The 23,124-nt window shown below is 36.5% G+C and overlaps 1 protein-coding gene across 2 annotated transcripts in view; it reads left to right on the top strand.

Moving 5' to 3' along the window:
• PREX2 (phosphatidylinositol-3,4,5-trisphosphate dependent Rac exchange factor 2) overlaps positions 1–23,124 on the top strand; it is a 158,328-nt gene that overhangs the window by 119,027 nt on the left and 16,177 nt on the right. For both annotated transcript variants that reach the window (XM_015855723.3, XM_085539455.1), the window contains exons 35-37: positions 3,821–3,935; positions 12,069–12,135; positions 14,405–14,595. In XM_015855723.3, the coding sequence (XP_015711209.2) occupies positions 3,821–3,935; positions 12,069–12,135; positions 14,405–14,595 (373 nt within the window). The remainder of the gene's footprint in view (positions 1–3,820; positions 3,936–12,068; positions 12,136–14,404; positions 14,596–23,124) is intronic.

Here is a 23,124-nt window from a genome sequence, read left to right as displayed (position 1 = left end):
CAATGAGTGTCAGACACATTTCAGTAGAGCAGACAAAAAAGCACATGAAAGAATGGAAATTGTCTTCGTTCGGATGAAATCTTGGAAATACCTGTTCATTTAGATTCAGAGAAGGGGGGCAAGGATTCAGTGTGCTGCAGAATTTATTTTGCAGAAAATTTTCCCTTTCTGTTTCAGAGACCCCAAATATTTTTAATCTTTATAATAGTGTCTTTGTAATGAGCTGAAACAAAAGGGCAAAGATTCATTGAAATATCACATCTCTTTATTAATTTCCAGTAATGTACAATTTTTCTCCTACCTTTTGCATACATAATTTCTTTAATTTCTGAGAGTTCTCCTTCAAAATATTCTATTAGACTCCAAGAATAAGAAGTCCTGAATAAGAAATTACATACTGGTTTTTAAATTACTCTTTTTTCCCCCCCCCCCCTCTTGTTAATGAGTGTAGTGAGATTCTCTTTTTTACCTTTTTCCTATGAGATTTGGATGAACTGCCATCAAACTAACTCAGTAGATCCCCGTCTTTAATTGAAATTTAGTAGCTAGGAATGTATAAATCTGTGAGTTCCTTTGTGAAGTTACTTCTTGCTTTCCAACCTTAAAACAGCTAGGCTGTTTCCTGCCAGAAAATACAGTGGTTTCTAATGTTTTCAAGTAAACATTCAGCAAATCATACTTATGCAATAGCTTTTTGAAGGAATAAGTCAGAACATATCAGTTTACTTATCTCCGTATTGTTCTATCTGTGTTGCATAGCTCCATTCCTAAGTTTAAATGTCTCTGTATTTGCAGGATTAGGAATGTGAACTTTTTTTTCTTTGTAGTTTTAGAACATTTATTGAGTCTTGATTATGTATCTTTCCTCTTGTTAGAACAATTGCTTAAGCTTAACATATGCTTAAGTTTATACGTTCAAAATATTTTGATTTACAGTATTGAGGTTTAAGAATGTTGAGATACTCTTGGTATTCAGACTTCTCAGCAATTAATATACTTAATGAAAATATACGATCTTTAAAATTCAAATTAAAATTGCCATTTAGACTTAATTTGGTGCTCTTTTATGTTTTAGTTTTTCATAGAAAAATAGAATAATTCAGATTGGAAGGGACCTCATGAGGTCGTGAAGTCCTGGAGTAGTAGTCAGCTATGAGATCAATCCAGATTCCCCTAAGATTTTTCAAGTAGGATCTTGAGCAAGAACAAGAAATGTGAAAAGAAGCCTAGCAACCTCTTGGATGGCCTATTCCTTTGTTTTAATGCTTTCATTATGGAAAAGTGTTTTCTTTACATCCACTTGCAACCTCTCTTTTCCAGGTTCATGTCTGTTGCCTCTTGTACTGTCCCCTTGTGTCACTGTAAAGAGCTTGGCTTTGTCATCTACTTGACGTTCTGTTAACTAATGGCAGGTGACTAGTAGATGCCCCAAAAAACCATCAAGTACAGGCCATACAGGCTCTGTTCTCTACCCTCTACTCATGAGACTTCAGGCTGTAACCATCTTGGCAGCCCTCTACTAAACTTATCTTGAGTTGATCAACAGCTTTCTGATACCACGGGGACAAAAAATGGGCACGGCTTCAAGATGCGATCTAATGAATACTAAAGAAAGTAAGGACTAGCATTTCTGTCAGTCTAGGAGCTATGCTTCTGTTAGCACAATTTAGGATGTTGTTGGCCTAATATATATATATTTTATTATTATTATTATTATTTTATTTATTTATTTATTTATTTATTTATTTATTTATTTATTTTTGCTGGGACACACTGCAGGCTTATGTGAAGTCTGCAAACTAACGTGACCCACAGGTTCTCAGCACAGCTGTTCCCCAGGCTCCATCTTCCCAGGTGCAGGACTTGACATTTGACTTGTTCAGCTTCACATTGTTCCTGCTGCCCAATTACTCCAGCCTGTCCAGGTCCCCCTCTAGGTGGCCCTGTGCAAAAATGTATACAGTGATTTCTGCAGTTTGGTTGCAGCTGCAAACTTGGCAGGAAGCGTCACCTCCTCTGGGTCAGATTTTGATCAGTGTAGATCTCTGTAGTATTCTGCTTGTAATGAGCCTCTAGATGTAGACAATGTTCCAATAGCAAATACCCTTTAAGCTTCCCCTCATCCACCCACTCCATTTATTTCCCATTGTCTATGCGTCCAGGTCATAATATTCTAATATTGACGGAAGAGTACCATGGAAGATATGTTTCAGTGTATAAGGAAAGCTGGCCTTACAAAGGAGTTTTCCAGTATACTAGGTAGAAATACATTAAATTCTATGAATGAAGGAGGGAGACAAAGCATACAGTATTGGATTCCCTGCTAGCAACCATGAGAATGACCCCCACAGTGCCTGTAGAAACAGAACTGTGTGCCCCAGTCAGTCCTGACAGGTGATTGAGTATCCTGGTGGGTGATGTAACCAGGGTAAAACCAACTTTATGCCAATGAAACAAGAAGTACAGATAATCAGCTCCATGTTTCTACTAACCTCGTATAATAAATACAGTTCTGCAGATATTTCTGTATGGGCTTTCTGGTGTGATCTTGCACCAAGTACGAGGTAAACCTAAATGTTGAAGTCTAATATTTTTTGCACAGAAGCAGAACTGGAAACTCTGAAAGCACCAAAGGGGAGTGCAATTTGCATGTTCTTTCACACTGAATGAATTATTCATTAACTGGTCATATTAAGCAGTACAATTACTGCTTAATACAGAATTAATATTCTGTGTACAGCTGAAGCTGTAAAGAGTGCAGCATGTTTCCGTCAGAACTCTGCTATTGCATGCATTTTTTGATAGGGTGATGAATTCCTTTAGTGTGCATGGATTACTAAAGTAGCAATGTTCTTAATTGTAAAATCTTTAATGTTCCTCTCTAAAAAGCCTGTTTTGCCAAGAGCCTCTGTTTTATGTTATAAAGAGGTTAATCTCTTAACAAGTTCTCATTAAGTAAAGATCTTGATTTTTTTGGACTATATTTGCTTGAGATGCTTCAAACACTTGAACATTTAATGTAGCTTAGTCAAAGAAAAGGGTGAGTGTCCCTGAGTATTTAAATGTAAGGACTGGTAGGTTTTTTTTTGGTTTTTTTTTTTTGTTTGTTTGTTTGTTTTTTTGGGGTTTTTTTTTTTTGTGCCAAAATGTGCATTTCTTCTCCCTTCCTTCTGATTTCTCTTTGATGATCATATGAGGACAGTGACTTTTACTGGAAGTCTTTGTTTAGTTCCTGAATTCTTGAAGCAATATTTGACCTTGTGTTTGTAAAGTGGAGTATTTGAACATAGAGACGTACTTGATACCTAAAAACGAGCTAAAAAAGCTTATGTGATATTTTTAAAGATCCAAAGAAGTTTACTTTACTTGTTGCAGAAGAAGGCTTTCAGATTATCAGTGTAAATATCCACAGGTTCAAGAACTCCACATCTCCCCGAATGAGGCTTCACACAAAGTTAGGTCTCCCTGTGTGAAAGGAGCTGGTACTTTTTTTCTTCTGCCTCAGTTCATTTTACTGCTTTTCCATGACATATCAGAAATTAAAAGAATGCTTTTGCATGCAGGGTTAGCAGTACTTCAATTAGAGAGCAGAAATGTATTTTCTACAGGGCCAGAAATATAATTTTTCTTGTAAATGAAATCTTAAAGAGATCTGTATGAATTTGATGACATACAGAAGCAGCTCAGCAATCCACAGGGGTCACAACTTAAGGTTAGAAAGTAATTCACTAGTCTGTGAACAAAGCTACAAAGAAGGTGAATATTAAATATTTAATACTGATTTTCTTTCTCTTCTCCATTGTACTTTCTCTTTTTATAGCATTGGAGAGCATGGAAGGATATTACTACAGAGACAGTGTTTCAGTAGAAGAATTTCAAGCTCAGATTAATGCAGCATCTCTAGAGAAAGTCAAGCAGTATAACCAGAAACTACGGTGGGTAATGATGCCATACAAGTTTTGCTTTTTCACCCAGTTGCTATTATACATCTTTAAACTAAAGTGTGTTGTGTGGTAGTTGTTTTTGTTGCTTGATTGAAAAAGAATCTAAGACTCATGATTCTGACTTTTCTTATTTCTGCACTGTTAAGTTTACATTTAAGTAGAAGTGGAATAATATTTTTTCCTAACTTTTTTCCCCATGAAAATTACAGCTGTAGGTGTCTCATGATTGTTTTGCTAATGTATATGCAAAAGAAAATATCTGCTTGATCACAAATGCTGATCTGGTGTATCAGTTGCTGAACGTCATGGTCCAATTTTGCAGATCACATTTCTGTAGAGTAGGACTTAAAGATAATGCTGTTTTCTTCAAAGCTTAATCTATTTTTTAAAAAAAATTTTTTTTTTTTTTATTTTTTTATTTTTTCCATTACTAATGGAAATAAAAACATCCCTAGGTATTTGTATCAGCTTCAGGTATGGATAACAGAGTGTGTATATGTTGTATGTAAAGATTATGTGTTTTGATAAATAGGAAGCTGTGTGTAAAGACAGAATTTCTGGTGTACTAATTTATTAGTGATAGAATAGTGAAGGTATGTACTGAGACCCCCCTTGCAGCACAGTGTATCTGTGGAAAACACCCTTTAAATATACTTATTTACATGAGATGAAGAGGAAAAAGTGCAAAGGACTGCTGTAAAATCACATCTATTCACTTTTAAAATCTTTTAATTGGATGGAAACTCTACCATGTTAGGCAGCTTTTTTAAAAACTATATATAACAAAAGGTAGAAAAGAGATTAAGCACAGCTGAGAAAAGCAAAGAGAAAGAAGTCTGTTCAATCATCCCATGAGTATTTATATGGGAAGAAGCAGATAAGTGAAAGTCTCAATATTTTTCCAGTTATTTCACAAGTTGACCCACTCCTGTGGTTGGGACATCTTTTTTCTTATATCTTCCACATGTATCTCTGAAATATTTTATTAAAAAAGTGCATTTTCTAAACTCTGCTTTAATTCAAGTGCTGTTACAGCAAAAGCAATCATAAATCCAATTGTACTCTGTGAATACTGTAGATGTCATTTCTTTGTTCCATCTGTGTCAGTACAAATCTGTCCTAGTGGCAAGTACAGTATTTATTTACTTATTTTGTTTTACACATTGTTTTTTGTTTTGTTTTTCCAAAGTCACTGCTTGGAGGGGAAAAAAAAGTTCATCCTTTGTATTTAAGAATACAATATATTTAAGAAGTTGTATTGACCATTCAGTTCTATAGAAAGCTTTGGTCATGGCAGTATTTAACTCAGACAAACTTAGCTACTATTAGAAAGCATTTTCTATCAGTTGGTCATGCAAATTTTTTTTTGTTGTGTTCTTTTCTATGAATAGATCTCATTTAGCCCACATAATAATCCTTAAAATAAGTTCTTCTCAGCTAATGTTCTAATGTTGCTTGGGCTTGCTTATCTCATGTGTTCTAGTTAGGATCTTCATTCATGCTTTGGTTCTAATGAGATATATCACTCTTATGGTGTTTTGATTCATGGATCTAATTGGTTGCTAATGATCAATGCCTGGTTCTGCAAGATGATGCTGTGAAAGTTATCGTTCAACAAAACTTACCAATGGTAGCTCTGTCCAGTTTGAAGAATAGGTAAATTACGTGGGGTTTTTTGTCCCAGCCATTTCAGGTCCAATGAGGACATTCAATAATTGATCTCTGCATTTGTGTTCTGATGAACTTAACCCGTTACTTAAATGAGGCTCAAACAGATTGAGGAATTCACTTACACAATGTGAATAGGAAAAAGAGAAAAGCAGATGCTTTGTTCTTGTTCTGCTCTTTGCTAGGCTGTGTAGGTGTTTGGACAGGAGAAGCTAGTAAACTAAGTACAGCAGCAAAAGCTATTAACATTTGGATAATTGCTCCAAAGGAAAACATAAAAGTGAAATTGAATAGTCCCTGGAAACATACACAAATGCAATTACACTGTCTTAAACTCTTCATGTGGAAGAAATCCTCTGTGTAGCACCACCTAATCAGTAATAAAATGTCATTAAAGACACAGTCAGTAAACCATCCTTTCTCTGTACAAAAAGGAATACATTGCTGCTTCTGAAATGACTATCTGATGACCACTTTGCAATCTTTCCATTCCTACAGCAGCAGAAAGCAAAGTAGAGCAACAGGACTTTTGAAGCAAGTTCAGCTTCTCTGATTCCTGACACATTTGAATAATAGTGTTCTAATAATGTAAACCCAATGGAGCCATTTGGTTGTGAAAGGAATTGCGATGAAATCAAGCAGGAAAATAAAACTGAAAATGTTTGGTACATGTTCAGCTTCTCCTTAATTTTCTGTGGTAAAGTTCTGTTAAAGAATGAATGTATAGAACACTTTCAAGGAAGGCAATGTCTTTTGAGAGAAGAGATTGACATTGGCATGTGCCTTACAGAATTCATTTACAAATTATTTACTTGGATAAATCAAGAGATATATTAGTAAATTTATAGTGGATTATCAATCAAGTAACATAAGTAACAGAATCCTTACTTATATTGCAAAATTAATTCATTCATTACTAATCAATATGATCAGCTTTTCCACTTTATCGTAAGGGATATAATCCATCCAAATCCTTTTTGTCATCGATTTGAGCAGTCATAAAAGCTCCTCTCTTTCATGGTTCTTGCTTTGGGGCTTTTGGAAATGCAACCTCAACTACAGAGTATTAATCATAAGATTATCATTTGTAGGATATCACATGGAAGACAGTAGAAAACCAGTTACAGAATTTGCTTCTCTAACACGCATAAGGAAAAAAGAGCATCAACATAGAAGGTTCGAAGAAAATGTTCTTTATGCTTACCATTCTGTGTGATTTGGCTCTGTTCTTTGAAGCAAGCTGACACTAAAGGGAAAAGGCCTTTATTTTTCTTTTTGCTTTCCATTTCTCCTGTGTTGCTGCTTTCTTTGATATCATTTTGGGAGGTAAATGCAAGTCTGTTAGGCTAAGGAAGCAATTATAATCAGTGAATCTAATGACAAATGATTTAGCAAACTCTCCCCATTATACTGAACATCTGATTACGTTAAATGCAATATTTGTCATTTTAAAGTGTTTAATTTACAATATAACTTCAAACTGTTTTTCTTTTTAAAGCCTCCTGCATCTGTCTGATGACATAATAAGCCTTCATCAGAATGCCGGCAAATTTAATTTAATCTTGCTATAATTTGCAAGATTTTATTATAGTTTTTTTATTTTTTTATTTAGAAAAAGAATTATGAAGAAAGAATTTCTGCCCCTAGAATTTATATAAGCATGGAGCAAAAATATGCCTGTGTAATTTAACAACTTTTTATTAACACAAACATGTATACATACTCAGCTGCTTCTCAAGCTGCAGGCTCCTTGGCAGGCTGAGATTTTCCATACTGTGTATAACTTAGTCAAGGCAGAAAATAGATGTGATGGCATTCATGGCTTCAGGTTGAACTAAAATTCTCTAATGGTTACTTGGTTAAAGATGACACAACAGCATAAAAGATCGATCCACTTAGAGAGAATTCATTACGATGAAAGAAAGAATTTGTCTCTGGAACAAGCTTATGAGTCCTCAAGACCATGCCTGCATTATCACAAAGACAAAATAATATATCAAATCCCATAATTAATGCATTAAAACCCACCTTAAAACTGACAGAATTCTTCCCCCACTGTTTCCTGTAGAACGCCTTTCTGAGTAAAATTGGTCATGAGATTAAGAAGCTTGTGCTGTTTGTTCTTGTCCCACTCTTGTCCTGTGACTTTGGTCTTACTTTCCTTCATGTCTAACTAGTCTTTGTTATTGCCATCAAATTCAGAACATGGTAATCTGAGGAGACTTACAGGTTTCAGGTGGTAATTCTATGAAAACATTTTCTTTTCACTAAAGTGGAATATTTATGAAGTAGGCAAAAGCTATTTTCCTATTTTTAATGCCAGGTATTTGATATATTTCATTGCATTTAAAAATACAGCAGCAAAACTGAACTGCAATGCTACATATACCAATTTATCAAGTAGTTTATATGCCTATAAAAAAAGGGAAATCTGATGCCTTATGGAATTTTAAGATTTGGTTCCAAATGAAGCAGATACTTCTAGCTGAAATCTCTATAATGCAGAATGGTTATGAAGGAGAGATTGAGAATTAAGCATACAGTCTGAAGGACATAACAAGGAAATAATTGCCAGATTTGTCTCCTGACAAACTTAATGAGAAACATTTTAGGTAGAACAGCAGTTGGGATTCATTACATCTAAAGTGAAGCACGACCAGAGTGAAGAGAGATACTGGATAAAAGTAAATTAAATTGTCTAGCTGGTCTAAAAGATATCTCCAGCTGGATCAGATTTAGGATTTTTTGTGTTTTTGGTTTTTTCATCTTCTCTCTTCCAGTTACGTACTCTCTGTGTCTGTGTAAATTCTTTACCCTCTTTAGACTTGTGACAAAGTATGATCAGAATTAATTACAGAGAATGTTCAGAAATTGAAAATTATTCTTCTTGATAGAATACCCTAAATAATAAAAAACAAAACAAACAAAAAAAAACCAACCTCAAAATGACACCTGGTTCATTCTGTTTTCTTAGTACTAGGCAAATGCAGAGAGAGTCTACTCTGATTAGAGATGAAGCTTTTTCTTTCACTTCTAGTCACTTGATATGAATTCAGTCTAAGCCTGTAGCTTGTACAGCTTCTAGGTGTAGTAGAAATGCTTGCTACCCTGTGACTGTTCGGCATATTATCACATTAACAGGATATTCCTTGTGTGGAATATTATAAATCAAAAAGAGAAATCTACTTTGTGATAAGCAAGTGGAAAGCTCTTGGTACCAATGGGTTCAGCATAGATTTGGCCGTTGGTATACCAGGAGAAGCAGTAACACTGGCAAAGCTGGTGTGTCACTATGCCTAGAGTAAGCCAGGAAGGACTTACACCTGAAATTTGAATTATCCAAGGTAAGTTCAAAGTCACATAGCGTTCACATTTTCTGTTCTGTGCTTTGAGTTGCATAGCGGTGCTTCTGAATGGTCATAACATTACAGTCTAAACTGTTTAAGGATTTAAAATGGTGAAATTGTCATGAAGGTGTTTTCCTGTTATAATTAAGCTTTTCTCTGATAATATTGTATACAGGACTGTATCACCATCGTAGATGTTAGGGTTGAAATCTTAATGTCCATAATTGCTTTATGATGAAACTACAGAGCTGCTACACATTGCCTTTATTGCTGAAATGTGTACTTTTCTAGGCATGTAAATGATGCAAGGTGGGAAGTCCTTGTGTGTTTTGACATCTGATGGCTCATGTGTGTAAACTTCTCTGAAGCACTCAGTATGCTGAGGCTTCAGTGGGTAGTTATGTTAATGTATTATGTCTATATGAAAACTGTTCCTTTCTTGTGTACCCAAATAGAGATAGAAAATTACAGTTTTCTTTCTTCTAGACTTGGAGCATGAATAGAGATACAGAAATAGTGCTAATAAAATGTGTAATAATCATGCTGTGTTGCAATAACTGTCAGTTCAAATGGCTTCCATTGTTGGACCTTTCCAGAGCAGAATCCCCAGTTAGCCTTTATGTAATGCTATTTAATCCACTTATCTTTCCACTTTGCCCAGCCAGAGAATGAATGGTCAGCATCCAGAATAAGCATATAGACTTCTTAGAACAGCAATTTGAAAATCTAGAAGCTTGGTTATGCATCTACAAGCATTTACAGAGTGTTTCTCAGAAATGCCTGTCTCCTATAAGCTTTCAGTGTTTCATTTTTTTCAGGTTCTTACAATGTCTAAATCATTTTTGGAGGGTATCCTACAAATTCTTATCGGTTTTTCTGCATCTAATTCACAAGTTCTGGGAAAATTTATTTTGTGGTAGATTTTTTTTTTGAACCCTAATGTATTTGTTACGTAAATCCATAGTGGGCTTTCTTTGAGGTATCTGATGTTTTGACACAGGTAATGTCTTTAAAAGGTAGCAATCATCTCCAGTATTTTTAATATCTACTGTTTTTTCTGCCTTTTTTTCCTCTTTAAAGGAAGGCTTTTCTACAACAATTTATAGAAATTGTAAGGATTTTAGTAGCAAAAAACAGCATCACAGTTGCAGGCAAAGAACTATGATTTCATTCTTGTTCATTTCAAATTGATTAGAAAATATTGTCTGAACTGGGCACTGTGCCAAGATTGCCATTAACTTTTCCCATAAAATATGATGAGGGACCTTAACAAGCATTTAGTAATTAAGCGAAGTGCTTTGGAAATTTATATGCTGTCCACAGTTTGTCATGTTCTGTAAAATACTGAAGACAGTTTTTATGAAAAGCAATAAAATTAAAGCATTGGAGAAACATCTGGGAGTGTTATCTGATTGTGGTGGAGGGGGAATTGCTTCAGTGACAGCAGGATATTTTGATATTTAAAATTCATGTTGTGTATAGTTGATTTTTTGTTTTGTTTTGTTCTTTAAGTTAATGAATAACTGACTGAATTAATACAGTAATTCTTATAATTGTATATCCCATTCCAGTGTTCATGTTACTTCATTTTGTACCCCGAGTTGATTATTTTCCATGTACTCCACTAATGTGTGTACTGTTCTATATTTGGTTTCTGCTCTCATTTAATGCAGTTGAATTACTGAAATAATAGCACAAAGAGAATGGGAGTGCTGAACATACTGAAAATGAAGCAGATTTTCTGAAGCAAGAAAAAAACAGTAAAGGCTTTTAGTCTGATAATGTTCAGTGGATGGCAGGGTGATGCTTTGGTCTTTAGCTTTGCTAACAAAGAGGTAGGCTGGCCTGTTGCTGCTGAGGTAGCTTTTATGTGCTGTGGCCACTCACAGTGATTTATGAGTAATTTTCTCTGCAAACCTCTTTTCCTTCCAATAGTCTCCAGCTTCCTTTAACACAGAGTAAATTCTGGATCACACAAAGGCTTAATGGAATAACAGAATGAGATCAGGTTTCATTGCTGAGCTCTATAAGGTTCAAACCTCAACTCTGGGAGAAGATGCTTCTCAAAACTGTAAAACTATGGGCAGAAAAATCCACCAGACAGAATGGTGCCTGCATTTGTTAAACAGCACATTTCCAGTCTGAAGAATAGAAGGCAATTCAAATCTGTAGTCTGCATCTCTGCTCTGCAGATATATAACCCTGTGAATAACTGCAGCCATGAAGATAAAATTATTTTAGAAATACAAAAATATTAAATAAGTTGGGGGAGCACATGCTGAAATTTTGTTGGCGCATTCTGTAGGGCAGCTGGATATCATTTCCAGCCTGGGCCAAGGTTCAGCTGTGACCCTTAGCCAGGCCTGCTGCTTCTGCTCAGGTCTTGGAGCTGTATAATTGCTTGAGGGTTCCATTGAAAAACCCAGTTCTTTCCAAAACTCTGTGTTTTTTGTTTCACTTCGTGCATTTTTTTCTTTTTCTTTTTTCTTTTTTTTTTTTTTTTTTTTTTTCCTTTTCAGCCTTGCTGTGGTGGCAGGTGTTGTGTGGTCCTAACTGGAGGCCTCATCTGTCAGGGAATCCCAGTGGGTGTTTTATAACTTTCCGCTTGAATATGCTTTCCTCAGTGCCAGTACTGCCTTTCATGTTTTGGATTCTGTTTTGATATCATTGTAGTTATTTACAAGTGATATTCAAACAAACATACAAACAAAATTTGCAGTGCATAGGATGCAAGCACTGTTTATGGGACACAATGCCAAGTTTCCCAGAGTTGCTATTAAAATCTGAAAGCCGCCACATACCTTTCATTGATGCAAATGTGTGTTTTGATTAAAATCATTTTCAGAACTCGTTTTTCTTCTAAGTAGAGGTAAAAATTTTGCAGTGAACCATCAAAGGGCAGAGGGAAGATTGTCTCCAAAGCAAGAAAAGCAAGAATAGCGTTAGTACCTGTTTACATTTGTAAATTCTTGGTCTTCTCTTGTTTTGATAGTAGTAATAACAATATAATAATCCAGCCTTAAGATGATGTTTCATACTAGACTTCATGCATTTTGTTCAGGAGTTCAAACGATTAACAGTTTATGCTGTATTTTGTTTGTTTTCTCAGGGCATTCTACCTGGACAAGTCAAACCTGCCTCCAAATTCAACATCTAAAGCAGCTTACATAGATAAGGTAAATAAAAATGCTAAGTACCTAATTAAACTTTGTATGCTACACACTGCGTCCTTTAGTGAGGCTTTCTTATTGCATTGAGAAATGAAATTGTTCAAAGCTGTAGGGGCAGCAAAAGGAGAAACTCTCTTGCAGCTTTTTGTTTTACCCCACTTCTAAGAGCTCTCTGTTGCAGTGTGACTCTGCATCAGCAGATGAGGCTGGAGGGCATGAATGTATCTGAGAGAGAGAACCATAACTTTTCTTTTTCTCTGCTTTGTCAGAGTAGTACAGTCACACCAGGAGCATGCACAGGCTTGGGCTATGGGGAAGTAGATGCAGGCAGAAAATTTTAGTTCTGAAAATTGGAATTGCTGTTGAAAATTATGTACTACTTCAGCACCTTACACTTCCTTCTGAATCTGCTCTTCTGGGCTTTCTTCAAATGCTTTCATCTGTCTTCACATCTCTGTGAGTGAGAGATCCCAGGGGCTAGGAAAAATCATTTAATGCTCCCCTATTGTTGGAGAGTTAGTAGCTATATTGCAGCACAATAAGGAAAAAAATTAAAATTCTAGGATCTTGTCTGTACTGAATTAAAAGCAAAATTGATTGAGTTACTGTGTCTTGAGAAATGCAATGATTGTCACTGAGCTTTGTGACAGACTGAAGTTTATGACTGTATCATGCAGTATGACCATTAGAAGACTGATATTTAGAATCTTAGAATCATAGAGTTGCTCAGGTTGGAAGAGACCTTAAAGATCATTGAGTCCAACCGCAGCCTAACCATACTACCCTTACTCTAACGACCCTCCGCTAAATCATATCTCTGAGCACCACATCCAAAGGGTTTTTATACACATTCAGGGATGGTGACTTAACCTATTGGAGTGCTTAATAACCCTTTCTGTGAAGAAGTGTTTCCTGATATCCAACATAAACTTACCCTGGTGCAGCTTGAGGCTGTTTCCCCCTGTCCTGTCACCAGTGAGAAGAGAAAAACCCTGCTCTGTTTCTTGTTCCTGTTTCTTGTCTGTGCTGAGCTACAAGGAAGGGGAGGAGGACATGTGCCTGTGCTTCTCCTTCTATGGTGTCAAGAACTTAATTTTTTTAAAATGTCACAGCCGCAGCACGAGGAATTTAACTACATATGGAGTGCTTGTTACCCCCAAACCTGCTATTTCAGTAAAAAGGTCAAGGGCAAGATAAAAGCAACTCACAATATAGATCAAACCAAGCTAAGTTAAGCTAATGCATTTATTTTGCAATTGGAGCAAGCTAAGAGTGAATGCGTGATCTCAATTTGTAGCTGTAGCTGTGACTTCTGTTCTCCAATAGCTCTGCATTCATAAATGGCACCAGTTAAAATCAGTTCAAATGGGTGCAAGTTAAATCAATAGGAGCTAAACAAAGTTAAATTTGTTTTTGCCCAGATTTAAATATACTTTTTTTTTTTTTGTAATTTTTTTAACCTGACCTGTATGCTTTTTAGTGAGGTTACCTCCATAAATGAGCAAGTAAGACCAACATTTCTCTAATTAGTTAAGAATATCTTTGGGGTATTAATCTGTCCTTCAAAATATCCATCCTTTGGGTAGTAGGATTTTGTTAGTCTTTAAGTATTTCTGGTAGAAAGTGAAATGGAATTTGGATTATGGAATCTACAAAACTGTGCTGTGAACCCTTTCTGTACACAAAGAACAATGGATGCTGCTTTTCATTGCTGTACTACTTTTGATGGCTCCTCTTCAGAGGGCAGCCTTCCACTTGAAGGTACTTTCTTTATTAGGTGAATCATCCATTTTCCATATGGTAGTACTGAGCTTTGCAGTGTATTTTGTCACTCTTGATCATTTTTCTCTTTCTGTAGTATTAGTCAAGATTTGAAAACAGATGTTTGCATAAATGGGGGATAGTGTTGCTTAGTTATTTTGTCCATGAGTCAATTAACCAGCCTTGGCATCCCTCCTCTCCATGCTTTATGGTTACAGGTTTCTTCTTTATGGTTTCCGGTTTCTGAAAATACCACTGATGGAAATGGCACTTATGGATCTGTTCAGTTTATTGAACTGAAAATCAGCTTACAAAGCTGTTCTGGGAGTGAGAAAATGTTGTCCTAAGTCATATAGCAAAAGTCTACATGTTCTTTACATACATTACAGAATCTCACTTTGGCTGTCCCAGCTTACCCTGGTTTTCCAACACGCATCTTTGAAGACTTACTCAAAAAGAAGCATTTCACACGCTCTCAGTAGGAACTATTAAAGTTTCTTTTTCTCTTTTTCAGCTGATGAGGCCACTTAATTGCTTGGATGAGCTTTACCGACTTGTAGGGTCCTTTATCCGATCTAAGCGCACTGCTGCCTGTGCGTACACTGCTTGCAGTGCTTCTGGAGTTGGATTGCTATCAGTTTCTTCTGAACTCTGTAACAGGCTTGGAGCTTGTCACATCATTATGTGCAACAGTGGAGTTCACCGGTATGGCAATTTATTTTCTTCCCTTTGTTTCAGTCAGTCATTCAGACATTGCAGTTTGGAGAATTTTCTTTTGAAATGGAGTTCTTACACTGTGTTTCCATGTATGTGACTAAGCATCTTAAAGTTCTGTGGTGTAATTGTATAACTGTACTTGTAGTGATTGACAGAAATGAGCAGTATGATTTTGTTCTGTGCAGTTGTTATGGATTGTTCCTTATTCAAGTCAGGAAAAGACAGAAACCTTAATTGCTAAAGCAGAAGAAATGTTTCCTAGGTGAATAAAACATGCTGTGCCTTTATACAGGCAGGAAATGCTGAAATTCATATCTGCTTTATATGCTGGTGAAATAGTAGTAAAGCTTTTTTTTCCAAGGGAAAAAAAATAAGCAAGATGCATTTCTGCAGGTGTATGGTATTGTAACTAGAAGTTCTGTCTGTTTTAACAGTACCAGAAAATGAACTGTAGCCAGCTGAATTTTGTTGTCATTAAGCCTGAAAATTTAATACACACACATTTATTTATGCATATTAAAAAATGCAATAGTGACATTATTGAGCTCTCTGGTATTTGATGGCAATAGTCAAAGGCAGCAATGTGGTTGTAATTCCAGATTAGCAGACTACAATATTGTCTATATTATACCAAAAAAGCTGAGACTGCCATTGGAAGGGGGGAAGGGGGAACAACAGCAGAAGTCCAAGCTATAGCCAAGAACACAATGCTAATTACCTGCTCCCTTTCTAAAAAATTCCTAACTATGGATTACAGGAAGTGATGTTAAAAATACTCTTATTAGGATTTGGACTTGATGCTCCTTGTGGATCCCTGTGGGATATTCTGTGATTTTATAACCTATTCAAATTCTTATTTTAAGCAGGCTTGATTACCAGTATATTGTACTAAGATGAGCATTACTTTATCCTAATTTTAAGTAATGTCATTTCTTTAAAAGAGGGTTAGGGAAAAAAAATGCATGATAACTGCAATGTAGGCTATTAGGTATGAAAAGTATGAGAAGCTTTGTATATAGCCAACACAATTAAGTTGTATAAAATCAGTGCCAGCCATTTCTCTTAGCAGAGTTTGCAACAGACTGTGATGCTCTTCAGTGCTGGTACAGGGGAACGTCACTTTGTATACAGTACTTGGTTTTAGACAATTGCTAAATAAGATTACTATTTAACATTAGTCACCATGTAAGAAGATGAGAATACTATATAGCATGGATTGGCATTTCAGAAGAATGTGAAGATGAGCCAGAGAAAAGCTGTCTCTACCCTTGATTTAAAATAGTTTAACAAGAAGTTTTTCTTACAGAGACGTTCTTTATGTGTCAGAGATCCTATTTCTTAAAATGATTTTTGCTTATAAATATTGCTCTGAGAAAAAGCGAACAAGACTGGGGATAGGGAGTGGGAAATCAGTCTTGTGTAGGGCCCACAGAATGAGTCAATGTTGTCTCTGAAGAACAGTGAAAAAAATAATAATAAATACTCAGACTGACCTCATGCCGATTAGTTGCTGTCAGTTACTACTTCGTCAAAGCCCTGTGCAGATTCTTTATTCCAGAGTACCCTTCTGAAGATACTTCTGTGTTGAGTAAGACAAATTTCATTTCCTACGTGATCAGAAGAGATCTGGGGCTCAATTCTGCTGTTTTATATAAAACTCCTCTGAATTTCTTCATGATTTCAGGACTCAAGTTCCAAAAATTCTTACTGTTAAGAATGAAGTCAGAGCAACTTCAATAGCCCAAATAAATGATTACTCTTAAATGAAAATGAATTCTTAATGAGATCCCTGCTCAAAACTAAGACTAATTCAAAAGTAAAAACGATTAAATGCCCAGTTGAGTATATTTAAAAAACAAAATGCTAGCAAGCCAGCACACATTGGATTTCAAAGATTTATTACAAGTCATCACTTGTATGGAGTACGGAATGGAGTATAATCATTTAACGTGTGGGTTTCCATCTAGATGTTAAGGGATTCAAGATGGCCTTTTTATATAAAATCGCAAAACACTGTTGTGTTGATGTTCTGTAAAGCATGACTAGTTCTGCTTTACAGAAGAGCCCATTTCAGCTTTTGTACAAGATGCCGTACTTCAGTTGTGCAGTAATACTGCCTTTGTGGCCACCATCTGTTCAGAGAAAAAAAAAAAAAATCAACTCTTGGCATTATCACAGACATTTTAAGATAGACCCCTCCAGGAGTGAGGAATGCATTACTTGAGATTTTATTGGTACTCAGAGTTTTTGCCCTGAATTTCTGAAAGTTCAGATAAAAACCGATATATTTAGAGATTGCAAGGAATTTCTGTGCTATGATTTGAAGTGACAGAAGTTTAAGAAGCTTTTTTATTCTTCTCAAGAGGCAAGAGTCACCCAAAGATACTCTTGTGCATACAAGTTGGATGGATGAAGAGGTCTGTCCATAGAATTTGAAGTCATATAACATCACATACTGTTTTTCTTCTGGCCTCCCCAGGCCAGATCTCTCCCATCCAGCACTAAATAAACACTGCTTTTTGGCATTCTGAAACTGCCTTTGTCTGGGTGGAAAGCTTGTTTGATCTCCAGCCGGCAGTCTCACTGGGTGTTCCTGAAATTTCTGCTGCTAAATTCTTCTGTGTTTTTTGTGGACATGGTCCTCTTGATGCTTTGTAGTGTGAAACTCTTGCAGCATCATGAAATCCTGCGAGAAGGACAGAAGGATGAATAATAGGCGGGATGTGATCATGCCCCATAGACAAAGAAGATTTTGCTTCTTCCCTGTAGCCCTGAGGGCTGTACTCTTGTGCTTGTTTGGTGGGATATTATATAGTCAGTGCAGATAATCATACAAAATAATGTTCTTTAAATTGTGAGTTAGTTACTGATTTTTCAGAGAGAGGATATTCATTCCTGGTTGTATTTGGCAATTTGTTTGGCCTTCTGTATTCTTAGAAACAAAATACTGTAAAGTTGTTGAATGCAATCAGTTGCAGAAATCCACATGTTGTAGGCCCAGACCAAAAGCTCTTGACTGAAAGTTTTTAGCACTATGATATGGATAATGAATGAACTGAAAAGTGGTATTATCTATTGAAGAAAATGAAGTTGGAGCAAATTTCTTATGTGTTTTCTTGAAAAACAACAACAACAAAAAAAAAATCCCCATTTTGGCCAATTTAAGTGCTTGGTCTCTAATGGAAGAGAATCTTTGGGTCTGTGGAAGAGTTCAGAGTGCTCTTGGTTGGTCAGCTCCTTTCCTTTTTTTCCTGGTGAGTAGGATCTTAACAAAGCGTGAATCTGTCAATTTAGTATACTTTAAACCCCAACCTTACACCACTCAGTTTATGTCTTACTAAAATGATTGGAGAGCCTTTACTGTGTTGTCTTGACTTAGATGTCATGCATTGACACTAGAGGTTTCTGTCTCCTAATGGGAAGCAAATCCCAGATAGCTTTGGAGGGAGGTGCTGGATGGCAGTCTCAGTGTAGAACAGCCAAGAACAGCTTGGTATGTTTTGACAGTGACTGCTGATCTGTGGATCAGCAGCGTCTTGGTTTCTGACTTCTCTGTGATCCATATTAAATTACTTTTTGCACTGCACTAGGCTAAAACAGCTTGACAGAGTTCATGGTTTCATCCCCATATCCAAGATAATACTTGGGATTTTAAATTGCTGGTGATTGCTTTGCTTTGATTTTTATTATGACAATATGTTTACCAATTTACATTAGAGCCTGAAATCCTATATCTACTTCAAGCAGCAGTTCTTTCCAAATATATTACAGTCACAAGTAAAACAAGGATGGGAAAAAAATAAGTCCCTTTAACCTTCACTGTCCTCAGTGACATATGAATAGTGCAGACCGCCCTTGGATTATCCTAAGTGAACATGCCTTGTTGACCAGCATTGAGAACAGAACTCTAATTTAGCCTGAGAAATCGATCATTTGTATTTCTATTTTGCCCTTTTCTATCATCCATAATTATATTTCTGCCTGCCAATCTACTGTCACCCTGTAAACAATGCTCTGCTTTCTTTACTTGTATTCGATCCGTTTGAAGTTGTAATCACTCTGCACAAACGTAGGTGATGAAAGGCACTTTTAAATTTTATTGAATCATGATGCTAGCTCCCGCTTGAGGGGGAAGAGCAGATTCAGCTGCTCAGACATGCCCTCGCCTCTTTCCATGCCAAAATGAAATTAGGTGCAGCAGCTGCAGAAGCCTATTCAGGGACCATCAGACTTACAAGCTCAAAGGAATCATTTAAAGCATCCAAACGAAACAAATCCCAAGTTTATTTAAAATTTTGCATTTCCTGGAGGATTGAGAGAAGTCTTTCATAATCTTGATGCATCCCAGAAAAAAAGTCACTGTCTTATTTTCCTTTCTGAGTTTTAATTTCCCCTCCAGAAAGTCTCTCCTTAGCGGTACCATCCTTCAACCGGTGGGGTTCTGGCTGGCAGCGCTAAGCTGAATGATGAGGCAGGTTTTGCCAAGGGTTGATTATGCTGTCTCCTGCAGCTGGCACAGCTCCTGAAATCCAGCTAAACTGGCTCCATCTTCCACACAGTGAAGCAGAGGGATGCCATAAGCTGTCCACCATGGCCAGCTGCCTTCTAGTGAATCAGATAAAACAAGCTGAAAAACAGGAACCCTGATTTTATTTTTCTGATGCTCTAACATATGAATACTTCCTTTTAATGTTTTTGGGTGGTTTTTTTTTGGGGTAGGAATTTATTTCTGAGCTCAATGAGTCTGTGCTACATCTCGGGTTGATGGGACTAATTTTAGGGGGAAGGTCAGCATGAGCTGAGGAACTATCCTGGCTACTCCCCACCTTTCAGTGAAGATTCTCTATTTTAATTGCAGTTTAAGTATGTTTGTCTGTATGTGCAATCAGCCTACTGAAGCATAAGCAAAACTTCTGTTTTCCTAAAATTATTTCAGATTGTGGAGTATTTTATTCTATACTACGTAATATTTGAAATAGTTACATTAGCAATATGCAGGCATTTGTCTTAAGGCAATATAAACAAGGCTTTGCACACAGACCAGTTATCTCCACAGCAGTAGTAATTTTACTTTAAGATTTGCCTTTCCCTGGTAACCTGACACGTTTTTGCTTTGTTAATTTCAGCTGTGTGTGTGTTAGGGACTGTGGTCATTGAGTTTGCTTACACATTTTAAAGTCTGAGGTACTATTTTGTTTAAAACGCAATCTGAAAATGCAGAGAAATGCAGTGTGACAGGTGGGTGGATCTAACTTCCTCCCAGTGTGAATTTCAGCGTGCTCCTTTTTTTTCTTTTGTGGATGCGTTGTAACATTACGGACTAGGATAGACATTTGACAACAGAGTTGATAGATGATTCAATTGCTTGGCTCTATAGAAACATCTTTTCGCTCTTCAGGTGCTGCACTATTGTCTTACCTATAATCCAGGTCTTGAGGAGAATCTGATTTTTCCTCACAAACACTGCTGTTATATCAAAAATACAGCAAATTCTCAGGAGCAATCTAACATTAAAAACTTTTCCACATCTTTAAATTCTGAGGTGAAGAGTAACCTAAGATCTTAGCAGACAAGAAGTAAATTGCAGTTTTCCAGCGAACAAGTTTACTTTCCAGCTTAGTAGCAAAGAAGCTTTTAGTGTAAAAGATGTTCTGTACTGAACAGGAGAGATAGTGTCTGACGTTGGTTTTTTTTCCCTTTAGATTTTTCTTGTTTGTTTTTGCAAGTAGGACAGCGACCAAAAGGCAAATCTTGAATCTTTTGGAAATGTTGTTCTTTCACAAAATAGAAAGTAATAATGAATGGTTGAAGTGACCCCTTGCAACACTTTTTGCTGATTAAAGGTGGCAAGATCTTGAGGATGAATGTTTCTGAGAAGGTGTTCTGTGCAGCTTTTAAAGACTGGCAGATGTTTGTTGAAATATAAGTGCTTTTTCTTTATTCTTCAGAAAGCTTTATGTCTTAAAAAAGGATAGAACAGTCCTATGTTCTGTCAGAAATATACGGGGAAATAGTGATCTTCCTAATAAGCTACAGAAAAAAAGTCATCATTACTTACCGTGTGCTCAGGATCAAAAATAACTGATGTTGAATTTAATAAACCTGTTTAAACCAATATTTTTAAACTACAAAAGCCATTAGCTAAGGTTAGCACTGAAATGTGGTGAATGTATACTTACCTACTTAAGACTGATTCCCTAGTTTGAATAAATCCACGTCATCTATTTCAGCAAATAGGCATTAAGGGACATGGGTTGATGTGCATGATGGGGCTGGGTTTGATGGTTTTAGATGATCTTAGTGATATTTTCCAACCTTAATGATTCTGTGATTCTGTGACTTTGTTGGTATCATGTATTTGAAAATACTGGGTAGCGCTGCTTTGGATCTTGTTGTGGGATGGGGATTTGTGTCCACTAAGGGATTTGGGGGTATATTTGTTTTGAGGTTTGCACAATTGCATGTTTGCAGTGGTGCCTTGTGAAAAAATGCTGTGCTTGCCGATGCTTCATAGATCTTAAAAGAGGCAGAAGTGCCCTTGCTTACAAACTGTCCGTTTCTTTGTGATATAGTAATATTCTCTGTCACTTTTTGAAGCATCGTTTATGATTACTGAGTCACCATAATTAAATAGATTTTACATGCAGAGTATTGTTTGGTATATGTTTGTGGAATAATGTAAGTATCGGACAAATGGCCTGATTTCAGCTGGGGTAGGGTTAATTTCCTTTCTAATAGGTGTTATTGTGCTATGGATTTAGGATGAGAATAATGTTGATGACACACTGATGTTTTTCTTGTTGCCGAGCAGTGCTTACAACTGAGTCAAAGACTATTCAGCTTCTCACACTGCCCTGCTGGTGAGGAGCTGGGAATGCACAGGAAGCTGGGAGAGGGCAGAACCAGGACAGCTGACCTACACTATCTGTATGTTATGTCCCATAACATATGGCATCATGCAGATGTGTAGAACTGGGGGAGTGGGTTACAGAGGGTGCACACTGCTTGATGTGTGGCTGGACAGCAGTCAGCAGGTGTAGAGCAATGGTTTTGTTTATTCTTTTATTCTTATTCTTATTATTATCATTATTATCCCTTCCTCTTCTGTCCTACTAGACTCCTATTATCTCAGACCATGAGTTATACCGTTTTCCAGTTCTCTCCCCAATCCAACTGCAGGGGAAGTGAGTGAAGAGCCATGGGGTGCTCAGCTGCCTGCTGGGGTAAACCACAACAAATCTTATTGCTTGTGCTCAATCCAGGGCTGATTTTGAGGCAGTGATCTTTCCTCTCTGAGAACATCTTAGCTTCAATATAAGAAACTTAAAGAGACTGAACATAAGTTGTGAACTCCTGTAGAGTTTTATTGTAATTGTAAATTACAGTATTGTATTTTATTGCACAAACCTCAGCTGCATTTTATCTCTAATACCTGCTGGATGGCTGAAATTTCTTCTCCTTGTAAGAAAAACAAAAATTCTATTTTTTAAAGCTTCAGTGTACAGCCATAGAGAACAAAAACTTCAGTATTTGCCTGCCTGGATCCATATTCCCATAATGTCAGTAGCTTAGAAAATGTAAGAGACTCTCCATCATGACATATGTGCAGTTTTTGTGTTTATTTCTTATAGCACCGAACAACATTTTCTCTTATTTTTAGTTTATTATGGGTTATTCTTTGGGTTTCCCATCAAAATCAGTATATATTATCCAGTCATCACTAGTAATTGCAGAGAATTATCCCCAGTTCCTCAGCAATACCTGCATTACTTTAAATGACAGCAGAAACAAGAAAATAATAATGTAATTGGCTTAAAAGGTGGTTAAATTTGCTAATAATTAGCTAACAGTGTACAGAGAGAAAAATTGTTGAAAGTATAACAGGAGCATTCAATTACATTGTGTGTAGCAGCTTTAGATTTTAATTAGTCTAAGCATACATGCATCCTTTTCATATTGTTTTTCTCTTCACGTAACCATAATCCATCTGAACATCTCTGACTGTGGGAACTGATATGGTAACTGCCATATCATCAACACCTCATCTTTTTTATTCAGGGCATTTTTCTGGGAGATGTTTTGTTGCCTGTTTGGATGCAGGATGCCTGGAATCCTGACTGAAACCTGCTGCTGATCTGAACAATTTAGATTCTTTTAACTCTGGTAACAGATATGCAGTTTGCTCAGTGCAACTCTGCAGGTGCTGTGCTGTACATCAGCTCAGATTAGTTTTCCTTTCAGGTAATATTAAATAAGATGCTATGAACTTATAAGTTTCTCAGAAATTTTCAGTCTTTTCCTCTGTTACAAATCTGGTTTTCAGTGCGTATATTTATGTATGTCTGCTAGATATGCAAACATTTAGTAAATATTATATTCAGACACAAAAGAAAATTAAAAAGCAAAAAGTAAAAGACTAAAATACCACAAATGAATTCTGCTGGGGACACTGGTGACAGAAAATGATTTAGCCTCTTTTATTCAGGATGGTCTCAAACAGCAGATAATGGAAAGTTT

Source organism: Coturnix japonica, chromosome 2 (genome assembly GCF_054131305.1).
Source record: "Coturnix japonica strain WE chromosome 2, WE-NBRP24, whole genome shotgun sequence".
Taxonomy (NCBI): domain Eukaryota; kingdom Metazoa; phylum Chordata; class Aves; order Galliformes; family Phasianidae; genus Coturnix; species Coturnix japonica.
This window is presented reverse-complemented; position numbering and strand designations above follow the sequence as displayed.